Source organism: Aptenodytes forsteri, unplaced genomic scaffold (genome assembly GCF_000699145.1).
Source record: "Aptenodytes forsteri isolate BGI_AS27 unplaced genomic scaffold, ASM69914v1 Scaffold122, whole genome shotgun sequence".
Taxonomy (NCBI): Eukaryota; Metazoa; Chordata; class Aves; order Sphenisciformes; family Spheniscidae; genus Aptenodytes; species Aptenodytes forsteri.
In genome coordinates this window covers 489,427-514,607 of record NW_008794009.1, presented here as the reverse complement: position 1 = coordinate 514,607, position 25,181 = coordinate 489,427, and the positions used below count along the sequence as shown (strand labels likewise).

General features: G+C 37.7%; 1 protein-coding gene across 1 annotated transcript in view; it reads right to left on the bottom strand.

The window, feature by feature from the left end:
- Positions 1 to 23,217, bottom strand: part of MAP3K4 (mitogen-activated protein kinase kinase kinase 4) — a 61,475-nt gene extending 38,258 nt beyond the window's left edge. Inside the window, exons 1-6 of the mRNA XM_009290108.1 lie at positions 23,180 to 23,217; positions 20,264 to 20,454; positions 12,570 to 13,951; positions 7,948 to 8,190; positions 2,997 to 3,143; positions 317 to 474 (exon numbers count right to left, since the gene is read on the bottom strand). Of these exons, the coding sequence (XP_009288383.1) occupies positions 317 to 474; positions 2,997 to 3,143; positions 7,948 to 8,190; positions 12,570 to 13,951; positions 20,264 to 20,454; positions 23,180 to 23,217 (2,159 nt within the window). The remainder of the gene's footprint in view (positions 1 to 316; positions 475 to 2,996; positions 3,144 to 7,947; positions 8,191 to 12,569; positions 13,952 to 20,263; positions 20,455 to 23,179) is intronic.
- Between the last annotated feature and the right edge of the window lie 1,964 nt (positions 23,218 to 25,181).

Below are 25,181 nucleotides of genomic sequence, written 5' to 3'. Positions count from 1 at the left end.
GACAGCAGCGTTGCTAAGTCCACCTGCAGGAACAAGCAGCATCTTGGGGGCCCTCAGTTACTCTGTATGCACAGGGCTAGCAGGAATAGGGACTTTCCATAGAAGCAGTCATTCCTGTTATAGCTAGAATAAGAGCAATCTGCACTTACTGCATCCTATAGCTACAGTCATTGTAGTAATCCATAAAGTCACGAAGACTATCAACTACTTACTGAGGCCTCAAGAAGCCCAGTCTGGGAACCCTGAACAAGTGCTGCCTTGAATACGTATCTGGTACAAATCAACACCGTAAGCAGAGTACTTAAATAAAACCTACCAGAATAGTTTTCCAGCTTGAGCTTCACCTCCTCTTATATAAGGAGTTATTTCTTTGGTGAAATTCCATTCTTCCTCCAACAGATTTTTTAAACTATGAGACGCTTGAGGTAACTGCTGTAGCATTTGGATCCAGCTTCGCATATAATCAAAGTAAACCTGTACATGGAAAGAGATAATTTAAACAGAAATCGTTACACAGATGTACTAAGGACTATAGCTTCTCAAATCAACAAACAATTCCAATATGATAAAAATTGTAGAAAATATTTCTACAACATTTTTTGTTTGCTATGACTGAAATGAGCTACGTGTTTCCACACAAAAGGTGCAATTTATGGCTCGGAAGTAGAAAATGCTACTGAAGTATTAAGTACTATTGTCTCCATGATACTTTTCTGAAAATACTGACAGTATCACCACCTTGCTTGCTGTGCTGCTGTTCACCATTGTATCAGTGAATACCCACAGTGGCCAGAGTTTTTAAAGCTGAACTACTGAAAAACAGTTTCTAAATCTTTAATTAACTGGATTACTCCAAAAGGTTTTCTCTGAACACATCCTCCTGCATATGGGTAAGTGCAGTGAACAAGCTTCTCAGATTCTACATTATACTTTGTGTTCCTTTATATCAGGTCTTATCTCTCACCTTTATTTAATTATTATTGTTTTAAACCAACATAAAAATCCAGGTAAGTACAATTCTTCTTCAAACATCTGCCCTTCAGGATCATACTGAATGCAAAAAATTAGCTGAAATTTGTTTTAGTTCAATAATCCATAATATCAAGCAATGTCCCTCCTTAGAAATGGTTAAGACACTTCCTGTTGGTTTCAGGTATTTTCGGACCACACTGTAATAATGCCAAGATCACAGAATCATAGAATGGCTTGGGCTGGAAAGGACCTTAAAGACCATCTAGTTCCAACCCCCCTGCCATGGGCAGGGACACCTTCCACTAGATCAGGTTGCTCAGAGCCCCAACCAACCTGACCTTGAACGCTTCCAGGGATGGGGCATCCACAACTTCTCTGGGCAACATGTTTCAGTGCCTCACCACCCTCATAGCGAAGAATTTCTTCCTTATATCTAATCTAAATCCATGCTCCTTCAGTTTAAAGCCATTACCCCTTGTCCTATCACTACATAGCCTTGCAAAAAGTCCCTCTCCAGCCTTCTTGTAGGCCCCCTTCAGGTACTGGAAGGCAGCTATAAGGTGTCCCCGGAGCCTTCTCTTCTCCAGGCTGAACAACCCCAGCTCTCTCAGACTGTCCTCATAGGAGAGGTGTTCCATCCCTCCGATCATCTTCATGGCCCTCCTCTGGACCCGCTCCAACAGGTCCATGTCTTTCATGTGCTGGGGGCCCCAGAGCTGAACACAGTACTCCAGGTAGGGTCTCACGAGAGTGGATATGGAAAACCTTAAAAGTCTACTCTGGCTTAGGTAGGTACTGTGTACTAATAGTCTCAGGCTGTAGCCCCATTCTTGACTTTATTTAATTCGCCTTTTGCTCTCAGCCTATATTCCTCTTCCCATACTCTTCTTAGCTACCTTGCCTACCTACACAAGGAATCCACAGGAAAAGACAAAGTTCCACCCCCCACCCCTCATTAATCCTGTCTTAACTTTCTGACTTCACAGAAGTTTTCCCTAACCCTATTTTCAGTCCAGATCATCTCTTCAGCTCTTTTTGCTCAGCTGTCCCAATCTTCTGACAATCTTGACCATTCATCCAATCTTTCCCCCCTGCTGCTGGCACCACAGTAACCTGCAACTCTGAATAGGCACAAACTGTGATTCTCTGAAGTCTGATATATTTATTCCTATTTACACAGTCTTGTTACCATTGCTTTCAAGACCTACAAAAAGCAAAATACTTATACAATCAAAACTGCCACCGAAGTTCAAGCTCTAGCCTCAAAGCAATAAAACATTACAGCTACCTAAAAAAACAGGTAAGGAATTTCAAAGACAAGATGAACCATGGAATTTCAAAGACAAGATGAACCATTTTCCTGTCATCCAGCCATGTCATTTCTGCTGGAAGTTTCTAGAAATTTCAGATGGAGATGAAGGCAGGCACGCAGCATAAGAAACTTCAGGTAAAACATTGTATTTTCACCACAGTAGGCAATGAAAAGCATGTAATAGGAAAATCCATGTGTACTCAACAATAGATGGTACCAACAGCTCTGCTAACAAAACACTAGCGATTGTCTTGAAAATACTTCTTTGTGTTTAACTTATTGCAATAATGAATACACATTAAACATAAGGTATCATTAATAGATGAATGCAATACCAAGATATTAAGACATGATGTTAGTCAAACAAGTGTATTTGTTTTTTTATTCAATACTAAAAAGTTATTAGAAGTTTAGTTTAAATGTATGGAATTTACAGTTCTATTTATGAACCATTTTATTGTAAATACAGGCAGTTTACAAGTATACTGTACCACAGTCCAGTAGACGAAAATCAGTATTGCTAAAATCATTGCTAAAATGGCAATGGCTACCGTGTTACAAGTCCATTAAAACAATACAATTATGTTAAAGTAGCACAACAACAAAAAAATAGCAAGACCTATACCCAACAGGAATAGTAGATTTCTATTAACAGTATTCAGATTAACACACTTACTAGAACTCCAAATACATTCTTCTTTTTGAAGCTTACCATTAACATTTTATGCAGGTCCTCTTCGAAAGAATCAATGTTGCAATCAATCTTTTGTAAGTCATCTAACACCTCCCGTAACATAAACTGGTAATATTGCTTCATTAACAGGCCACCCTTCAGAACCTCTTTACACTCTCTCACTAGCTGCAAGAGAAAAAACCCCAAAATTGCCATCAGTCAAGACATTACTCTTAAATGCTCCCTGGGAAGTGAAAGCTTAATTTGTGAGTCCAGTTTGTCTAAATATGTTAGTTTATCACTACATAACTTCTACAGTTTTTAGAAATGCATACAGTCACTCTACATGTCTGCAGGAAAGACGTGACTAGTTTTCCAGGATTATTTAATTGCCATCGTGCCATTTGCCATATAACTGTAAACGGAGATGGAGGCAGATGTTTCAGACTTCATTCCCTGCACAGGGCCACAGCAAGCAACTCACTGGATAGTTAAAAAGTTTAGAAGTGGGCAAGAGGGCTCACAATCATCAAATCACCGGTTTAAATGGAAGCAAGTCAGGAATAATATGCAATGTGTTTGACAGATGCTTAAAGACCTATGAGAAATGTTTTACCACAGGAAATTCATTGTCAAACTATTGGGCAGGTGTCCACAACTCTAAACCCATATCAGACCTGAAAACAGTTGGTGTTTCTTCTGTTGTTTCCCTCGGCACAGTCAACATGACGGAAGTTACCTTTTCAACCATAAAAGTGGTCACTTTTGGCCAAATAGCTGTCACCACTCCCTGAAAGCTTACAGCTTTTTTTTATTTGAAGAAACGTGCACAACCACAGACATAGGAGTACACAAGCAGCAAGAACGGTTTCAAACCTATACTAACAAACGCCTTTCTTTCAGAAGTCCTTCCAGTGCTAAGTGTGTATTCTTCTGAAATTATTATTGGTCTCCAGGTCTGACAATCCCTTTCTTTTCTGAGCAACAACTTCATTAAATCAAGAGTCTGAGAGGAAGAGAGGGGTTCATTTGGAAGGTCAGAGGGAATGGAATTGTTGGTTGGTTAATCTGCTTTTTAAAATCTTGTATAATGGCTACCCTGGCAAAATAATATATCACTATAGTGGACTCAATGCATGAGAAATTACAATGGCATGAAAGCAAGAAAACATACAATAGTGTTATTAATATAACAGGAGTCTTTGGAATCTTTTATAGGCCAGAACACATTACACTGCACTCCCCCGCGTGCAGGGGAAACACGGATATTATTCTGAACTCTGTAGTTTAAAACTTACCAATGTTAGGTGAAAAATAAAAAATTACTATTTTTTTTCCCCTAAGGTGGAAATCCAATAATTACACATTTATATCCCTCACATGTCATATTTAGAAATGAATGTGCAGTCTTCACTCTCCACTCAATCACATCCAGTGTACTCTGTGTTAGCCTATTGGGTTTTTTTGCCCTTGGATCCACAAAGAAAAACATAATTTGTTAAAAGAATTTAAAATTGGTATTTAAATACCCATTATTCACAGAGACAGATGGGACTTGGCAATATCACTTATCCATAAAAGTTTACTATATAGTATGGCATATCTTACAGATCCAAGCAAAGTTCACTTCTAAAACTTGCAGAGTAACATTTGTGTATTCCAAAATAAAATACTCTCAATACTTCATTAAGATAGAGATTTTCTGTTTAAATAATACTGCTATACAGTCATGTGTAGTGCTATTGAATAACAGAATATAGGATTTACAAAAAACCCTGTAGTGCTAATTTTAAGTGTCAACTTTTGAAACTGAAACTCACAAGGCAATAGGCAAACAAAAATATGGTCTATAATGAGCACACTAAAGAATGTGTATGTATATAACTATACCCGATACACAAAACCTGATTAAGCAGAACACAGTAACTAGTCAGTACATTGTGGCCCTGCTCCAAGTGGTGTCAGTCACTTATCAGAAACCAGGTAGGTGTGACTTTTCACTTTTCAACTAGGTCAGACTACCTTAGAGTTAATGCATGCCACATGACAGTAACAGACCATAAGCAGTCTGCACAAAATGTTGATGGCTGACATAAGGACTGTTGACCCAAAAATTCCAGAAGGTACCACGAGCTGTTAAGATCATCTAGACAGAGTGCTGATCGTCAGATATGGATTTCCCCATCCAAACACACATCCTGTAGCTGGCTTCTTTAATCATCAAAACATGTTCAAATATTACCTGGTTAACAGGTGTGCGAATAACAATTGGTAATTAAGAAATCAGCACCTGCATCAACATACAATATGCTATTGTGCTTCTAGTTATAGACTTAAATGGTTGTTGATAAAGAAGAAATTACTTATTTGTAAATTGCATTTCTCTATTACAGTATCCTATAATCCTGAACTAAAAATCTTCTAGCAGTATTGACCTAATTTGTCCACTGATTTTTGTAAGGAAGAAGCTTTTATGAAATGACAGTATCATCTGTCATCATACCTTTCTGAAGATACAAACTGGTATGAAAGATCCAGAGAGATCTGATAGTTATTTTGCAGAAGATCATGGTGCTCTAAGACACTCAACACAGGTTATAACAGACAAACAGTGTCTAATTTAACCACCTAACAGAAATAACCCATGGGCACGTGTACATACACACACACCCTTCCACTTCTCAGCACAAATGCAGAACCTGAGAACCATCTTGAACTGTTCAGGAACTACACTGCCACCACATAATGGCAAATTGCCATTAAAAGAGAACAGCTGTCTCCGATAATACAGGATCATCAGCATCACAAAAGCTATTGCTAAAAGTGGAACATGGACAACGTGGCTCAAAAAGGGGAAGCTAGCAAGAAAGGACGGGAGAAAAAGCATACTGTAGGAAGCATATAACCTGTGCTGGTCTTCTTTTTGTGTGTATACTTTTTCTTGCAAACCAGATTTTTTCCTTTAAATAGAATTGACTTGCTAGTAACCCAAAAAATTAACCTCACCTTGGAAAAGTTGAGTATCAGGACTAGCATGCCTGACACAATCAAACAGTACTGCTACACATTTCAAATGGTACCAAAAAGGAGGAGACACTTAAAGGTCTCAGTACCCCAAATGACACCCACTAGGTCAATCACTATAGAAACCAAACTACACTGTGCTACATGCATGTGAAGAACAATTCAAGGGATTGGGTTTGTTCAACCTAGAGAAGAGAATAGGCAAGAGGAATCTAATCACGGTTTTCCAATGCCTAGAGGGTAGTTACAGAGAAAATGGGGGCACTCCTTTCACAAGGATGCACGGCGACCCGACAAGAGGCAACAGGCACAAGTTGCTTCAGAGAAATTCTGTCTGGATACAAGAAAAAAATGCTTTACTGGGAGAAAAAATAAACGCTGGAACAGATTGGCTGGAGAAGCAGTGGAATCTCTCTCTCACTGAAAGTATTCATGATCTGGCCTAAACAAGGCCCTGGATAACCTAATATAGGGCCCAGCTTCCAGAAGGTTGTACCAGAGTATCTCCAATCCAGACGTCTCTGTAATTCTGTAATATTCTGTGAACTTGCAGAACAAAACAGAACCCTAGACTCTGTTTTGAGCCTGCTTAAGATTTTAGGAAATATAATTTTTCAGGAAACAAATAGATCTATTTGTGAAACAGCCTCCACAGCTCCTTTGCCTGTTCAGAAATATTGCGTGGGACAGTGAGCATTTGCTGAGTTCGATTCATTTTTTCAGTGTAATTAGCAAGACAGTATATCATCAAAACAGTCTGTAACAAACACATTGTTTTCCAGGAAGAAACTGTCGTTTTTACTTAACTCAAAGTCCACAAGGAGAATACAAAATATAAGGGCAAAAAAATAGCCCCAGTCTCTGGGGAAAAAAAGGATATATTCCAGGAAGCGTTTTTCGTTTTTACTTAACTCAAAGTCCACAAGGAGAATACAAAAGCAAAAAAATCCTAGTATACCAAGGAAAGAAAAAGGGGGGGAGTAAAGGCGGGGGGCGGGGAAGGGGAGAGAGGACGAAACTGTAGGCACTGTGCTTTTGGATATAAGGGCATCCAAAATCCTAGTATACCAAGGAAAGAAAAAGGGGGGGAGTAAAGGCGGGGGGCGGGGAAGGGGAAGAGAGAGGACTGAAATTTATTTGGGACCATAATGTAACTTAGCAATTGATTTTGGAGCAGCAGATAACTGGAATGTGAAATCAGAATCAGCCCAAGAGCTTATTTAAATGTTTACCTTTAAAGACCACCTGATAAAACCCTGATCTGGTTATGCTTGCCAGGGAGCAGGGAGATTACTTCAGACAATTTTAGTATGTCCTGGACTACACTTTGAAAAATGGCATTTATCTAAATAGCCTTCATTGTATCAGATAACCACGAGAAAATAAATCCTCATACAACATTCTCAACCAGTGACAGGACTGACAATCTTGGATCACTACCCACAGAAAATATCAGGTATTTATATAGAACAATATGCTGGGAAAGTAGAATTTTTTTTTTCATTCTGTTTTTCTTCTTAATCAACTTCTACTATGTGTCCACTGCATGCTGGCAGAGGTCTTATATTTGCAAAGAAAAAAGGATCAAATCAAAGAAAAAAGAAATATACAGACCCTTAAAACTGGTTAGCTGCTTAAGAAACCCAAATGGAGGAAGATGTGCTGGACGAGGTTAGATAATTTATAATGCAAATGGAACAAATACTGTTTACCTTCATTGGCTGATAATTCTTTTATCACCAGTTTTGATTCCTGGAAGTCTAAATCAGAGAGGTATATATGACCAGTTGTTTACTACGCAAAAACCAGATCTCCATATGAAATACAAGACTATTTATAAAAGTTATTACATAATTATACATTGTAATTTCTTAAACTAATCCTCTTTAAACCGAAAACCTTATCATAACAAAATGACAAAGCCATTTCAAATACGCAATATAAAAAAGAAACAGTTGAAGCAAACCTGTTTAATACTCAAAAGAGATGGTTCCCCAGCAGGTCTTTGTTCCAACCTTAGCTTGAGACATTCATGGATAACATTGAGCAGGACTCGGCAGAGGACCAAGAATGCAGGTTCAAAAGATGGTAAGTCCATAGATTTCAGCTCCTCCCATGATACGGTGCTGCATTTTTGCTCACAACAAGGTGGGGAATTTAATAACGGCACATAATCTGAACACAACATGGGATCTGGAAATTCTGAAAACTGTAACAAGAAATAGGTATCATGAAAAGGATCCTCAAATTCTTTAGGATTTAGCATTTGTTTAAAGTAGCATGCACAAAAGTCTATTTTTAAAAGGTAAGATTCTATTAACCAGCAAATCAACCACAGAAGTTTTGATTTCTCTCCCCCCCCCCCTTTTTTTTTAAAGGTAACCTTTTTTATTTTTTTTTATTTGAGGATCACCAGGCTGAGGAAAACAATTATGGAACCTTGGGAGTGAACAAAAAAATCTCTTACTTTATATTTCTGTTTTAAAATGATAAAAAGCTTGCATTAAAGCTTGCGATCACCTCACTACACAGGAAGAAACTGCCGTTTGTTATCATTGTTATGATGAACCTACAAGTTAAGCCTAATATAAAATAATGACCTGAATATGTTCCTATATAAGATACAAGACTTTGAGAATTTAAAAATACATTAAAAAAATAAATAAATCAAAAGGTCTTACACTAATGACTACATCTAGAGAAACAAGTGTGCACTTGGCTACGTCAGGTGAGTAACCTTGTTCCTTTTCAAATACATAGTGCATATATTATATAAAACTCCACACTGTAAAGTAATGTAGTATTCAAGAAAGTGTCACTAGCTGAATTGAACAAAACTATTGAAAAAATAACTTATGAACTTCAGTAGATGTTAAGAAATTGAAACTGAAATTAAAAAAGAAAGATAAAATATAAAGAGATCAAGCTGGGTTTTTTTCAATTAATAAACTTATTTTTCATTTAAATGAAAATTACATTTAAATGAAATGACACTTCTAATTAGAGAAAATAATTGAAACTATCTGAAATAGACCTCCTAGATATCTAAACTATGTAACTTGTGATAACATTCGAAGCAAAGCTGTACATGGAGGCGCTCTGGGGTTTAATTTAGAAAGAAAATTTGGACTGCAATATATGTGCAGCTCTTAAAGATAACAACACACTGTACATCATCTAAGGATAAGATTTGTTTCAGATTTAAGTTTTTTTAATTCTAATTCTCATTTCACAGCTGCTAACTATGACACCTGAATATCCTTCATTCATATATTAGATATAACTAGCATTTTTTAGTTTTTTCTTCAGTGCCAAATTTAAATAATATCACTTCAAAGGAGGGGAAACATTACCAGAAATTAGATCAAGTGATTAAAGTGCTGCCTAGAAAGTTAAAAAAATTTAAGCCACTTTTAAGCTTATTATCTAGCAGAAAAAAAAAAAAAAAAAATTGTTTATTCCTTTACACCTACACACACATTTTTGACATTTGTGCCTGCGATGTTGTACAAGCTCTGCTTTCTCAGAAGATATACACAAAATTACAGTTACTGACAAAGTCAGTTTTCTTAGTGTTTTTGTTTTTTTTTTTAATATTGTGATGTTTCTCAACTGTCATGGGGGATGGAATAGCATATTCATTACTGTCTAACGTTGGCACAAAACGTATTATGCACTGCAGATTCTTAAGTGGTTTATAAAACCACTAGCTCATTATGCAGAGATAGCAAACATGCATGAGCGGGGATTTCCTCTATACCAAGTTTAGTTGAAGTTTAATCACTAACTGATCTACAGTACAAGAACTTATCTTCTTAGATGGTGTATTAATGTCTTCTTTTTACTAACTCTCTTTTAAAGAAACACATAGCACCAGAGCTAAAGGCTTTTATACAAGAAGTTTTCATTAATAACAGATCATGAAAATACTACACTTCTACAGTACAACAAAATATTTAAGAAATACAATCTTCATTGTGATGCAAGTATAGCATTGGAAAATTTAGTTCTTATAAAAATATTAAAGAACTAGTCTATGAGCAAAAATAACACAACAAAATTGAATAAATATGTTATTTCATTTTCTAACATCAAGGATAACAGCACATGACATTAGGGCTTAGTATTAGACACTTAAACTTCTATTGTTCAATTTGACTAATCTTAATCTTCAGAGGGCCCAATCTGAAATGTTTCAAGTGACTACCAAATACTTCTTAAAAACCCCCAAGAAAACAAAGTCCAAGCCATTTATTGAGATCATACATAAAATCCATACTCAAAAGTGCAGCCAGTTGAATAAACAACAAACAGGGTACACGGGCTTAAATACTGTTCTACTAAAATAACATCTCTGATTTCTTAAACTAAAATAAGATATATTAGCCATTTTCTTTAAGAATCAAATCATACAACTTCTACACAAAACAGACTCTATAGTGCCTAGAGCCTTGTTAAAGTATCAGAGCCTATGACGAATGAAACTTGTACTTTAAAAAACACTAAAAACAGCTATTTACATATATTAAAGATGAAATGAGCATTAAAATGCATACAGGGGAAGAATCCAGAAAGCACATTTTAGATGAAAGATAGTGTTTAAGTAACAATAGAAATGAAAGTATGTCCAGAGATTTTGAAGTGTATGTACACACATAAACACAGAGTCAAGATATAAAAAAACCCAGAAGTAACAAAGATTAACAAAACATTAACAACTCCGGCTGCATGCAAATATCAAACTGAACTGCACTAAAAAAACCTAAGACACTACATTCAAAGTACTGTCAGATGCAAAGACCAAGCAATTCAAAAACATCTCTTCTATTTTAGTCTGATGTCATCTTTTGCTGCAGTAGGTACCACACTTCTAACAAACAGTATTTTCTTTTTTTGACAGCATTCTTTTAATTTTGGGGCAGGAAAGAAGTTTACAATTTTATAACATTCACCTTTAGTCATAAAGTCATTTCTTAAAAGAGAACAATATTCCAAAGAACATGTAATAATTACTGAAAATGAACATTCAAAGAAGTCACAAGGGTAGAGAAGGAGGGAGAAAAGATTAACCTTACATCTTACACAAGTCATCCAACGCTAAATTACCAGAAAGTTTAATTCTGTGAAGCTGCAGCAAAGACTCTAGCTACTAGTTTTTCATTAACTTGTTTTAAGAACCCTTATGAAGTCAAAACATTTGAGGTGTTTAGCAATCTCAAAAATACGTTCAAAGTAATTTTCAATACCCCAAATTATGTTTTATTTCCTTTGGTTTTTTTAAAGGTATTTCTACCTATATATTAAGCTGAACTTTCTATTTAAGTTTATATGGTTTGGGGGTACTTTTTGTTACTGTAACAGATACCTGCAAGTTCTGTTTAGGCACATGACTCTTTAGAAATACACAAAGATTTTCTTAATGCAAAACTTCCTAGAACACAAGTTGAAACCAATTAGAGAACAAATAAAAATTTAACTAATAGCTTCATTTTTTACAGTAATATCTACATTAGCAACAGCACAAATAAAAGCTTTTTTCAAAATCAAAGAACTTTATAAATATAAATTTATTCATCCTAAAAAAATAACCTCCAAGGGAGATAAACAATGTTTGTTCCTTTTGCAAATGTGACAGTCAGCACTAAGAGATCAGCAATGTGTCAAAGACCACATGTGGCATCCATATTAGAACAGGCACGTTGGCTAAGAAATTCCTTCATCCAGAATCCACGGTTAGGCCCCACACACAGTGCCACTTTATCAAAGAGGGCAAGTAATCCTCACTACTAGTTCTTCCCAATATAAAAATGCCTACAAGTTAGGTAACAGTTTATACTAAGAAACAATATTCTGCCTTGAAAGAATTAATGATCACAACTTACCATATGAAACTTCAGCTACTGTCCTTCATTTACTGCTTATTTCATAATTTTGTTTTTATTACCTCACAATCATTCTTAATTAAGAATATAAAAAGACCCAAATTAAAAAAAAAATTAAACTAAGAGCCGCTGAAGAATGCAACACGCTAACATGACTTGCTTTCAGAGATTTCAAGGTTAAGAGAGTCCATTCATTTATCCGATCTGGCCTCAAGCATAACGAGCCACCACAGTACTTCATTCATTTAGATGAGGAAAAACCCAGAACAATAGTGACGTTTTCATAAAGGATGTCTTGCAGCGAGATATCCAGTCTTGAAGACAAGAAAAGGAAAATGACCACTTCCATAGCTAATTTTTCCTCACGATTCAACTTTTGTGCCTCAGTTTCCATTGTAATTTTTCTGACTTACAGCTTTAGATATTAGAAAGTGTAATAAGCGAAGATGTTATCATAAAAATGTCATTTCAATTACAAACGAGAACAGAGAACTAGCTTGTGCTTCACACAAATTCTAATTCAGGTCAAATGACAGATTCATTTCAGTGGAAGCAGAACTGGGCTCTTAATCATAACATACACTATCTTTCAAAAGCCAACAGAGCAACCAAAACTTTCATAAGGTTACTATTCCTCCAGTTTCAGTTAGAAACAATACAGCAGGGGAGGTACTCCTGTTATCCATTTACACTAGTAGCAACCTACCTCCAGCTGGTGATCGCTCCTTACCAACGCCATACGGGCCCTTTGCAATGAACCATGCATTAGCTTGTGCAGTCTTAAAATTAGCTTCCTCAACCCCATTTGCTTCAGTGCTTTATCTACAAACGGCCTGTAAATAGAGGTCAAACAGTGTTGGCTGCAGCTTGCCTCAGCACTGCATTCTGGAATAACCCAAGAGGTGGAGTCATCCTCAGATTCAAGCCTATCAAGCCTCCTTGAAAACTGGTCCTGAAAGTCAAAATTTGGTTTATTAGTAAAATTGTTCTTGATGGCTTGTCTAAGTTCTTCAACATTCTCCTCAGAGATTTGTTCTTCACCATCGCTCTCCTCTGTGCATGTTCCTGAGGATTCCTTTACTTCTGTTTCCCTATCAACTTCTTCATCCTCTGGATCTTTGTCCTTAGACGGTCGAGGAGAAGGAATTTCAAACACTGGCCAGCCAATGTCAGAAAGATTTTTGATGCCCAATACAGTTCCCATAATCCTTAGTTTTTGATTTAAGTCTTTTGTAATATTTAACCATAGACAGAGTGCCTGCACTCTGTCTTGGAAGTCCTTTGCAGCATACTTTTCATAGTCCTTTTGAAGAGCCTGCAGAGATGGATAAAGTGCTTCTATATACTCTAGCAGCTCCATTATCCGCTTTACTTGCTCAAATGAGACCCGCTGGCGATGGAGGTGTTCATGGTAACTTGAGTAACCCAAAGCACTAGTTCCATGTGTTGCTTTGCAAACTCCTTCTCCTGAAGTACCATTGAGACTGGCTCCATTTTTTACACAGGAGAAGCTTCCATAGTTCACTTTGAAGGTGAGGATTTCATTGATGATATCAGGGATAGCTTGACGGGCTGCATAGAGATAGAGGTCTTGGTCATTAATGCTCCGGCCAGCATGCCAAGCTTGCAGCTCCAGCCAGATCAGTTCATTGGATCGGTTCAGCCAGACAGAAGATGTGTTTTCCTGTCCTCTTTGCTCCCTGTCCTTTTTCTTTGAGACTGAGGTAAGTTTTAACAAAAGCCGCAGGGTTTCAAAGAATTTTAAGCGGTCTGCCGGGCAATCAGTCCTAGAAGTCTGGCGTGCAGTTCTGGGTATTGGCATGGGCACAGAGACTGGAAGCTTAGCATTGCTACAGCCAAGGCTGAGGTAAGGCTTATTGAGATCAACATCTGGAATTGTTTTTTTTGGCAGAGACCCACCAACGGAGTCTAACATAAATGAGCACTGCACATTTTTCTTGTGATCTCGTTCTGTTGTCCTTAGGGCGTCTCGGATCTTTTTCCCTTGCTTATAGCTGTGCTCCTCCACATTCTCCATGGTTTTCCCATTGTCTTTATGCACAGACTGAGTTGGCACACTCATCTTTTCTGTAAGAAAAGAAAGAAAAGAAAGAATGTGATTGCAGCAACAAGAAAAAGCATTGTTCAATCCAGGTCCCAATCACATTTCTTAGGTTGAGCATAAAACATTGTTTAACACCAATAAAACAAAACAGGCATGGGTAGAAGTAAAATGCAGTCTTGGAAATTACCATTTGTATAGCTAAATCAATAGTAGCACCAAAGGAATTTTTTTTTCTCCTTTTGCTTTACCTCTTCTGTAGAAAGGACCTCAGAGAATTCTCATCAGAGTACACCATCTACTGAGAACTGAGTATGATCAAAAGGAAAACAATGGTTTCCAAGTTCATTTTCCATACATTTGTCACACAACCTCCCAAACAAAAACTCTAAATGCAACAGAGCAATATTAAGGTTTCCAAGTCAAACAGAATCAAAGAGAACTGCACACACAATTTCATAAAAACTGGAGCACGTCTGGATTCTGAAATTTAGCTTGAATGATCCAATCCTGGCTCCTGGGGGGCTTGATCTTAGTTCTGGGAACCCCTCTGTAGTCTTAATACACTGCCTTAACACCAGGAGCCTACTTCTCCACTCTCCCAACACACAAACACTTGCCTTCTCCCTTACCACGTAACAGCAGCCCTTTCCTGACTAACTGTGCAATCTCCTCTTCTCTTTCTGTTCTTTCCTCAGGAGCGGCAGACCTTATCACTCTTCTGCAGCACTAACAAAAGTGCTTCAACCTAGGCTTTGCAGATCAGGGCAGGGGGAACTACTTGGTATTAAAACAGCAGTTCTCTCTCTCTCTCTTAAGGAATTGGTGGCAGGCTGGAGAGAAGCACCTGTATGTAGACTAGCTGCAGTCCAGGGATCAGCAGTTGAAACACAACAAGCTATGCGGTCACAGGGCCCCTGCTTATTCAAGAACAGAAAAGACTTTCAGAACGATGACTGAATACTTTGTCTTCTTTTCACTGTGACTCTAAGGATTATCTGCTGCACATGGCTCATTCCCCACTCTAGAAGTAGTAAAGACTCAGTCTTTGCTATTGTGCTCCTCACTATAACATCCATTAATACCAGAAATACTAATAAGGTTATTTGCAAAGCAGGCCTGCTCAGTGGAATGTCCTCGTTTCGGCTGGGATAGAGTTAATTTTCTTCCTAGTAGCTGGTACAGTGCTGTGGTTTGGATTTAGGATGAGAATAATGTTGATAACACACCGATGGTTTAGTTGTTGCTAAGCTAAGTAGTGCTTACACTACTCAAGGACTTTTCAGCTTCCCATGCTCTACCGACTGAGAAGGCTGGGGGTGCACAAGAAGCTGGGAGGGGGCACAGCCAGGACAGCTGACCCAAACTGGCCACAGGGACATTCCATACCATGGGACGTCATGCTCAGTACATAAACTGGGGGAAAGCTGGCCGGGGGGGCCGTTGCTCGGGGACTGGCTGGGCATTGGTCGGCGGATGGCGAGCAATTGCATCGTGCATCACTTGCTTTGTATATTCTTCTATTATTATTATTACTATTTTATTTTATTTTATTTCAATTATTAAACTGTTCTTATCTCAACCCATGAGTTTTCTCACTTTTACTCTTCCAATTCTCCCCCCCCATCCCACCAGGGGGCGAGAGTGAGCGAGCAGCTGTGTGGTGCTCAGTTGCCGGCTGAGGTTAAACCACAACAGGAAGAATAATATTATTCCCTTTCTATATATGGAAAATCACGACAGAGAAAGATCTGTCAAGCCAGCATACTTTTGGGTGCCAAAAATGGGAAGAGCTATTGCTTAACATTTCAGAACATTGAGCACTTAGTGTTCAACGCTCCCTGACTTCAATTGCACCTTGAATTTTCAACAATTTGCAAACCACATCCCTGAAATCTTATTCCTAGCTTGCTTCTAGGAAAACAAGAAACAGACAGAAGATTTTAATTTGTGCTATTTGCCTAGCATCACACAAATTTTCGTGACAGAATGCTGTAATCATATGATGCACTTCACTGACTTAATTATCAGGTGGCCCTTCGTTCTTGTTTCATTCACTACGTATCTTCCAGCATCTGCAACAAAAGAAGGTACAGTCATACAGAAATGTTTCCTTCATCACAAAATTCCAAACAATCTCTATTCATGTAAGACAGCGGTTCTCTGGAAAAGAACTGGTGTGGTAATGTAGCTCAAAGACTGTCAAATCTATGCACACAAAGGAATTGTATTAAGGTTGCAGAGATGTCTGAAAGAAAAGTGGAGAGGTTTGTGGCCAGAGCACCTTCCTTTGCTTGTTTCCATTACAAACCCTGTTCTCAGCTGTTAATGAGCAATAAGCGAGTTAGTAAAGGTGTGACCTGCCACACTGCCTCCTTCTAATCCCCATATCTAAAAAATACAATTTAACCCTTGCCATAGTCGTGTAAGATTGGGGCAGGTCACAATGCGTACAATGGCACTTAACTCTGGAAAAAAAAAGAAATTATATTCTGAAGGATATGAGGAAGAAAGAAGAATCACAAAGTCATCACAAAAACTGTTTCTTGCAAATATGGACTTTATTAGTGCTTCTTATACTACTTTTATTTCAGGTATTCATACATCTTTCCCTGAATAGCTACCAAGTACAACAGCAGATGACAAAAACCTAACTCAAACACTGTTTTCCTCCTGGAATAGCTACCAAGTACAACAGCAGATGACATAAAAACCTAACTCAAACACAGTTTTCCTCCTGGAAGTGGAAAACTATCAGTGATTTTAAGAAACTTGCTATGGAATTCACTATCATTGATTTTACATTTATCTACTCAAAAACACTACTGTCAGACAGCGGTACCTCACCCTCACTGGTTACTAACTCATGAAGTTAACCAGCACCAGACAGAACACAAGACTAAAAGTCAGGACAGGCAAGCAGCAGGAAGATGCGTTCTGCATTGGCAGGAAAGAAGGAAGATGAAGGAGGCTTGCAGAGATGAAACACACATACACACTCACCCCAGACTCTGAGATAGATTAGAAATGGATCAACTTTTAACAGCACTTTGATCTTAAAAGATCTTGGTGACCTTACAAAATAAATGAAAACCCTGGCACGTTTAAAGATCTCTTTCTGAACTTACACTCTAGCTACCAGGAGGTCCTCTAAACCCCTTCAGTTTGTATTTTTAACATGTTATTCTCCTTCAGTATTAATCTTCAGATTCTCCACCCCACCAAAACAGATTGAAAGAAAGGTAAGCTAAAAATATGATCCATAATTAGACATCCAAAATGCCCTAATACTTGAATATTCATCATTCTTAACAAAGCCCAGGCACAATAATCTACAAATTGTTTCAAAATCCTCTCATTTTATCAGATAAGCAGGCACCAATGATTCAAATATACATGACAACTCTGCAACAAATGAGTATCAATGTTATAACTGTATGAGTTCCTACTACTAGTTTTATTGCAGTTTTGTAATATAGGCTTAAATTAATTTGTAAAACAAGTTCAGCTGTATTAACAAATTTTGAGTTACAATTACCTTTAGTGCTACATGGGGCAAGTAGGTTTCACGACTAAGCAACGATCGGTTGGTGAGAGGGGGCACATGGTAGAGTCTGAGATCTTAAACAGCTCATTAAAAAAAAAAGACAAAATGAACTTGAGGAACTTGATGGGGGTAAGAAAGTGGGGTGGACAGATTTCCCTTCAGAGTCTGAGATCTTAAACAGCTCATTAAAAAAAAAGACAAAATGAACTTGAGGAACTTGATGGGGGTAAGAAAGTGGGGTGGACAGAGGTTTCCCTTCAAGTATGAAGTTGCAGAAGTTTCATACAAAAAAGCAGACAGGGGCACTGTTTTTCATATAGTCCAAGAAGCTAATACTTCAATAAGTAAGCAAGCATCGCTGGACTGACATTCCATACCCTCTGAGTCAGAAAAAACAAGCAGGAGACACACATATGTCTTAGGAGCAACTCTGAAACGCGTTTGGCTTAGAAAACGTGAATCCCATGGGTCTTGGGCTACAGGAGAAACGATTCAGAAACTAGTTTAAACAGATAATTGCACCAGTTTATTTTTTGATACTAAATGCAAGTTACAAGAAACTTGGTGTGACAGAAATTAAACAAACAAACATTGGAGATGCAAGTAAGCAAGCCCCTAATACCAAAAATTCTTTCAGTTGTCTAAATAAAGATACATTAAATCTGTGTTATATGTAAACAGCTGAAAAGTTATTTAAAATTTACTTTTTAAACCGATTAGTTTCATCAAACTAACCCCTGAATGAATTCTCTTACTGAAGTAAAACCAATTCGATCTCATAACAGCATATGCGTACACATTCAAGGTCAATCAACTAGTCCACTTTGAAGTTGTTGGTTTTGGGGTGGGTCTGTTGTTTGTTCACCCCCCCTCCTGCCCCCCAATACAGAATAAATTTTCTGAGGTTGTACATATAGGCAAAGTTAAACAAAATGAACTTTGAACTTTCCAGAAAAGACATTTACACAATACAACACTATCCAATTCATCAAAAAAAAAACCCCAACCCAACCATATTTTAAGATATCACTCACAGCAACCAAGAACAGGATATTATTATTCCAGAAGCAAGAACCATTCCCCTCACAAGTAGAAAGACAGAGAGAGACCTTGGTCCAAACACTCAAAATCTATTAGCAGGGACAAACAACAGCTCCCTATTTCTCATAAAGGTATCGATCCTCAATATGTGCTCGGCACCAAAGGGTTACTATGAAATATTATGCATTACAGTTCTTTAGTATCACAATTTCTCTGTTTAGAGACTAACCTTTTTTTTTTTAAAAAAAAAAAGCACAGAAAGAAATAAGAAAAAAAAAATTCATAGAAAGCAAGAAAAGTTATTACATAACTACCATGTACAGAACTAAATAAGGTTAATGTTGCATTAGAAGAGTTTAACTTAGCCAAAAGACAATTAAAAGCCAGTAAAAGAAGCTTAATAATTCCAATGCCTACACAACTAACTGACAAGTATAACAAGATTGCTCTTCAATTTAGTTTAAGGAAGAAGTCTTTTGGTTAACGGTCTCTTCACAGTGACATTATTCAGAGGCTGCATGAAATGGAAGGGAACCAAAAGCTTTGGAAGATGTTTGCATGAGCCCTTCTCTTATTATGAACTTGCACTCCACAACTCTATGCAACTGAAGAATAGACTGTATTCCCTTATTCATGCTAAACCATTTACCTTCTTCTCCCCTACACGTTACCTTGAAAATGTAATCCTTGCAAGTAAATGCACTTTGTGAAGCAATTTAAAAAATTGCTTCCAAAATATTAACTAGCAATAGCCAAGCTGCCATAACAACTCTGGCAAATAACCTTGTCTGATCTAGGTTTTAAAAAAAAAAAAAAAAAAACCACAACACACACACCAAACCCAAAGAACACCACCACAACACAAAACCTAGGTACGTTCTGTATGAAAATACTGAACATACAATCTTAAAAATGGCTTTTTTGCACCCATCACAAGCTCAGAAAAACCACTAAAATTGCACATTTTTTCTTTTTTTCCTGGAAGGGCAGCTTGAAAAGATGTAGCTACTGCATGTTTTTTAAAATTAACTTTTCAACAAGCAATTACTGTATTCTATATCCGCTCAAAAGTAAAGGAAAAAAGCTTAAAATTCATACTTTAACCTAAAAATGTTTTTATTTAGTATTTGATATCGTTACTTAGTAACATTAGGAAAAAACGTATATCAAGTATCTTTTGTTTTTTCCCAGTTATGACTTTATGACTAAAGCGTCAACAGAAGTAAACAGTGGTAACTACAATTTAATTGCTTCAGTGACACTAAAGAGTAAAGAATAATCACTGAAAACTCTGTTTTTCTATAAAATAGACTGTGAAGTGCTTCAGAACATGAAACTGGGGCAAAGAAGCAACTACACCATTACTAGAAACTATAGAATCGCAGAAGAAAATTGATTGGAAAATACCTCTGAAGGTCATTTTTTCCAACCTCCTGCTCAAAGCAGGGTTTATTTCAAAACTAGTTTAGCCTGCTCATGATCTTATCCTGTTGCGTTTTGGAAATCTCCAGAGATGGAGACTCAACGCTCTGGCAAACTGTTTACTGTTTGACCACTCTCATAGTAAAATTTTTCTTCTAATACCCAAAAGAGTCTTGCCTTGTTGCAACTTAAGACAGCTGCCTCCTGTCCTTTCATTGCACCTCAGTATCTGGCTCCATCTTCTGTGTATCTCCTCCATGAGGTAATGAAGGGCTACTACTATGACTTTACAGTCATTTTAGGAAAAAAAACAAAACACCACACCTACCTTTCAAAGAGGAGCGGCTAGCAGGTCTCCCAACGTTATTTTTCTGATGCTTTGTTGACATACGCTTCATCTGGCGGGGCGTACTAGGAGGAGAAGTTCCATAGAAGGTGTCAGCACTTGCTTCATCTGATAATTCCTCAGGGTCAGATTCAGAGATTTTGCAAGTAGCATCTTCTGATTTGCACTCTTTCCTGTAGAGAACAAGTTAAACCATGATGTTAAAGAATTTTTACTTGCAGTATCTGTTTAGAAAGCTAATCCATTGATAAATCCCAACCACAGTCAACCTTCTATATTTTCCTGCCACAGCCATGTATATTTATCCCAAGTTTTTTCACACCCATAAGGGCAACTTTCCAATCAAGCAAAGTATAGGCAACATACAACAAAGAGGAATTATAGCCAGTGTCACTAGGAGAACACAGTGTAAACATACATTTAATATGTAATATATTTGTTTCTGAGAAAACTTGTGGCAAGCCTAAACTAAGAGGTACATGAAACAAACAAAGGTTCAAAAATACAAACATAATGCAAGACAGTCAATCTAATCAGTGGCAGAGACAACAGCAGAGGTCTTCCCTTCCATCCTCCACCCCCTAACTTGCACATACCATGAAGGCAACTTCTAAGTTCACTGAAAAGGCTCTCCACCCTTCACAAAACTTTTATCTAGCATAGGAGACCTGAATGTATTTTATGTATTTTCCACTGATTTTAATATTAAGTAGGTTTAACCTCAATTTTTTTTTTTTTGTAGCAAAAAAAATAACAGCGTCTCCATAGTAACTTTTTAATTAGCCTCAATTACTGTGGCTCTTTGGAAAAAATAGTGGTAATACTTAAGAAGTAAGTCAGAGCTCACACAAACACAAAGTTAAGATAATGTATATATGTTCTTCAAACCGCAAATCCAGATGGTCAGCTTAACCACTGGATTCACTGAATCAACACTGGACCACTGAATTCAACAGAAAGCATGTATCTTTGGACTGACATAGGTACTAATCCTGCAGAGTCAGGCACAATAGCTTTCCCACCCCACCCCAAGTAGGACCTTTCATTGCTATTACCTCTAGCGGTATCAGCAAACATTGTAGAGTAGCATTACATACGGTATTACAAAACATTTCATTACTTAAAAAATGCTGACTTGTCTTTGTAATTTTCCAAAACTCTGAACTATTTTGATTTAAATTGTTCAAAGATAAAACTAGACGGTAACGTTTTTTTTCCTTCACTGAGGAACAGGCCTTTAAACAAAAAACAACAAAACAACAACTGCATGGTATCACACAGTTAACCCTAGCAATAGCACAATTCCATTGCAGAACAAGACAATCAAAGCCCAGACTGCTACGATTTCAGTCTCCCCTTCTCCCCAGCCAGAAACTCCTATAGCCTTTCCTCTGAGTCAATTCTGGCACTCACACAATTGCCCAGTAAGCCAACACCAGGAGCTCATTTATTTGTAAGCTCACATGACAAAAAAAAGAAAAGCCATCGGTTTTCATATGTAAACTCTGGGCAAGCTCAAAGACAACTTCCAGTGCCAGCTTCCACTCATAAGAAGAGGTCAGATGTAAAACAACCATGATGGGGGGCATGCATGCACTCTTATATTAGGACTTGCTTTAAAAATAAAACATGACAAATACAATAAATGAGTAATCATGTCAGATACCCTTTCCTTCCTCCTGGACACTTGCTCTGTCCCACCAAATAAGATTACTTCAGCAGAGTTGCAGTTGGACATGATACCACTAATAGCTGGATCTCCTCTGCATGATCAAGTGACACACAGCAACGAAATTACTCTCAGACTGTGAACAACCAAACTTCAGTACATTTTATGCTGCTCACTGACATATTAGGAAATTTCAAATCCATACATGGAAACAAACTATTTTAACACAATCTGTGAACTGCATCATTGCCTCACCAATAACATACCATTTAAATTCTTCACAATGTTAAAAAAGCCCCACGAAATAATGAAATTCTCTGGTCAATTCAAGCTTCAGGGGAAAGTAGATGGCAGCAGGACAGGGTTTTAACCTCTCTTGCTATCCCTTTATACCCATCTGATGTTTACCTACCCACGTAGGTAGGTAAATAGAGGGAAGGAAGAAAAAGAGAAGGAGGAAGAGTGGACTCCAGGGCCAAAACAAGTCCCTAACTGATTAAATCCCATGGATAGGCTGGAGCTCAAAGTGACACCAAGACCTCTGCCTTCTCCCAGAATATGGGATCCATTACCCCAGCACAGTCCTCTCATCACCACCACTCCCCAGTGGTGCCATACATGCAACTCTCTTGCTTTAACATACATTTGGGGGAAGAACATGCACCACTCTAGCTTGGAGGAGGGAAAAAATGCAGTTTGCCTCCGTCCCCTCACATTTTATTTCTGAAGTAGGCATGCAAATAACACCATCTTGACTCTGGTAAAAGATATGGAGGCAAAGAAACATTCAACCTAAAACAGACAGTGCAAGACTAGCATTAGTACCTGATAAATTCAATTTCAATTTCACTTGAAATCACAAATGACATTTTACTTGCTACTATTTTTGAGGCAGACAAGAAATGTTACTCATGCTTTGGTGGACTGAGTCTGAGTGTCTGCAGGAAGAAATATGCCAGAATATTGCCAGCCAGTAGCATAGCAGTAAGGCAAAAAAAAAAAAAAAATCAGATACTACACTTTTTCTTTGCATTTAGCTATAAACAAAAATAAATACCTTAACCTGCAGAACAGTTATGTTCTCTGCAAAGCCACAGAAACATTTAGTGTGTGAAACTACTCTTCTCACATTACAGCTTTGAGAAGAAGGCAGACAAGTTCACCAACTACTGCAGATAAACTTTAGAGGTTACCTAAGAAAAACGACTCAGGTGGTACCATAGCACCACCTGTAGTCTAAGGAAAGCCCTACAGTGAATTTGGCCATTACGACAACCACACAGAATCACCAATACTTATAGCCTAGTTTCCTTGTATTGGGAAATCATGCTGTTTGTGTGTCTTCTAACAATCTGATTTAATTAACCACTACTGGTCGAATATAATGAAGAAGTCTTAATTTGTTCCCACAGATCTTGTGAAAACAGGTGGATAAATAACAGAAAAGGATCTTGTAAATGCTGAACTGGGAAAGCAGAACACAAGTTTACATCTTTTTGGACACCAGAAAAATTTTATTCCTGAGAACTCTTGCAAACAGCCCTACTGCAGAAAAAACTTCAGGCAGAGCACACCCCTCTGATTTTGCCAAAGACAAATCAACCACAAGAGACTAAACCACATGAAACAAGAAGTCATTACTTCCAGTGCTTATGGAACTATTTATTTTTTCAGTGATCTCACTGGCCTGGCAAGGCACAGGGTGGGGTGCCAATGCTCTTGTGGAGCCTGGCTGAGCGGATCCTGTGGCACTGACATCAGGTCTCAGTTCCAAGGAGGTTTTAAACTAGGACAAGTTACCTCGTTATAAAAGACCAGTGAAAACATTGTTTTCCTTCTCTTTTTAAGTGAGTAACCTCTTCTAAGAGTATAGCGATCAAACCTCTTCACCAGGCTGAATGAACTGATCTTTAAAGACCATAAGCTGGTTCTTTCCTCAACAGTCACTACCTTGTTTGTTTCTTGCTATGTCTGATGAGAGGGCATGAAGTCCAAAAGTATTCAAAACACCCTCCAATATCACAACTGAATTACATACATACCTATACAGTGGGATCCAGTATGACTTACTTAACATTCAGACATATTTTTTTCTGGGTAATTTAGTAAGCTATTCTTTAATTTGTTAAAAACCACAGCAGATTTATCACAAAACATGCAGCACTAGAAGTCACATCACAGAACAGCAATCACGCTCTACAGAACCACTCTTGCTAGCAGCTGACGAGATGATCCAACTGGAGCTGGCTGGTCTGCTTAGAGGGAGGAAGACACAGGTCGCAACTCAAGTTTAAGAATTCAGCATGCTCAGTTCAGGATCTGTGTGCAAAGACTGTATCTCGACTCAGAGCTCAAATCAATGCCAGTGAACACAAAGACTCAGTTTCAGCAGTGAAAGCCTTATTGTACAACAATGCACTAGATATATAGGGTCTGAACTAAAGCAACTACATCAGCTTAGTCATGCTGGTATCAATTTTTCTCATCCAGACAACACCAGATGTATATGATCATAGCAGGAACCCTCTGGTATTAAAACCAGTTATAATTTTAACAGTTTACTGACATAGCATTTGCAATGCTCATGTGCTATTTACTTTTATGAACTAACCAAAGAGTAATTAAATCTGCAAACCTATAAAATGCACTGCTGGCAAACCTAAATCAGATTATAGTATCGGTTATTACATAGAATTGTTGGTTCCTAAATACTGTTGCAACCAGAGTTGGGAAACAGTAATCAAAGATAATTTCTTGTTTGCTACCAAGAACTGAAGATTCTGTCCTCCACAGCCACTGAAAACCACCCTAACCTTAATTAGGCATACACCCAAAAAGCGAAAGTTAGAAGTGTGACAGCTGAAGTTACTATTTGCCAAGGACAGTTTAAACCCAGTGCTTACGAGGAAAACTGGAAGTGCATAGTTTTCACATCAGTCTATTTACAGGCTGCTCCCAGCCTCAATTTTAGGGAGCAAAATGCTTCTCATCAATTTTATCCTAGGAATATAGAAGGGACTGTAGCCAGGATGCATAAATCAGGAATACTGGGAAAGTTGCAAGAGCAGTATGGTAAAAAAAAAAAAAATTACAACCAAACAAAACACCTTGACAGCTCTGAAATGCAACAAAAATTAAATAATCAAGAATGTTTCCAACAAGTAGCTACTGTATGTTACACCAGGGTGCATTTCAACCAGAATCTGAAAAGACAGAATACAGAATTTCTTT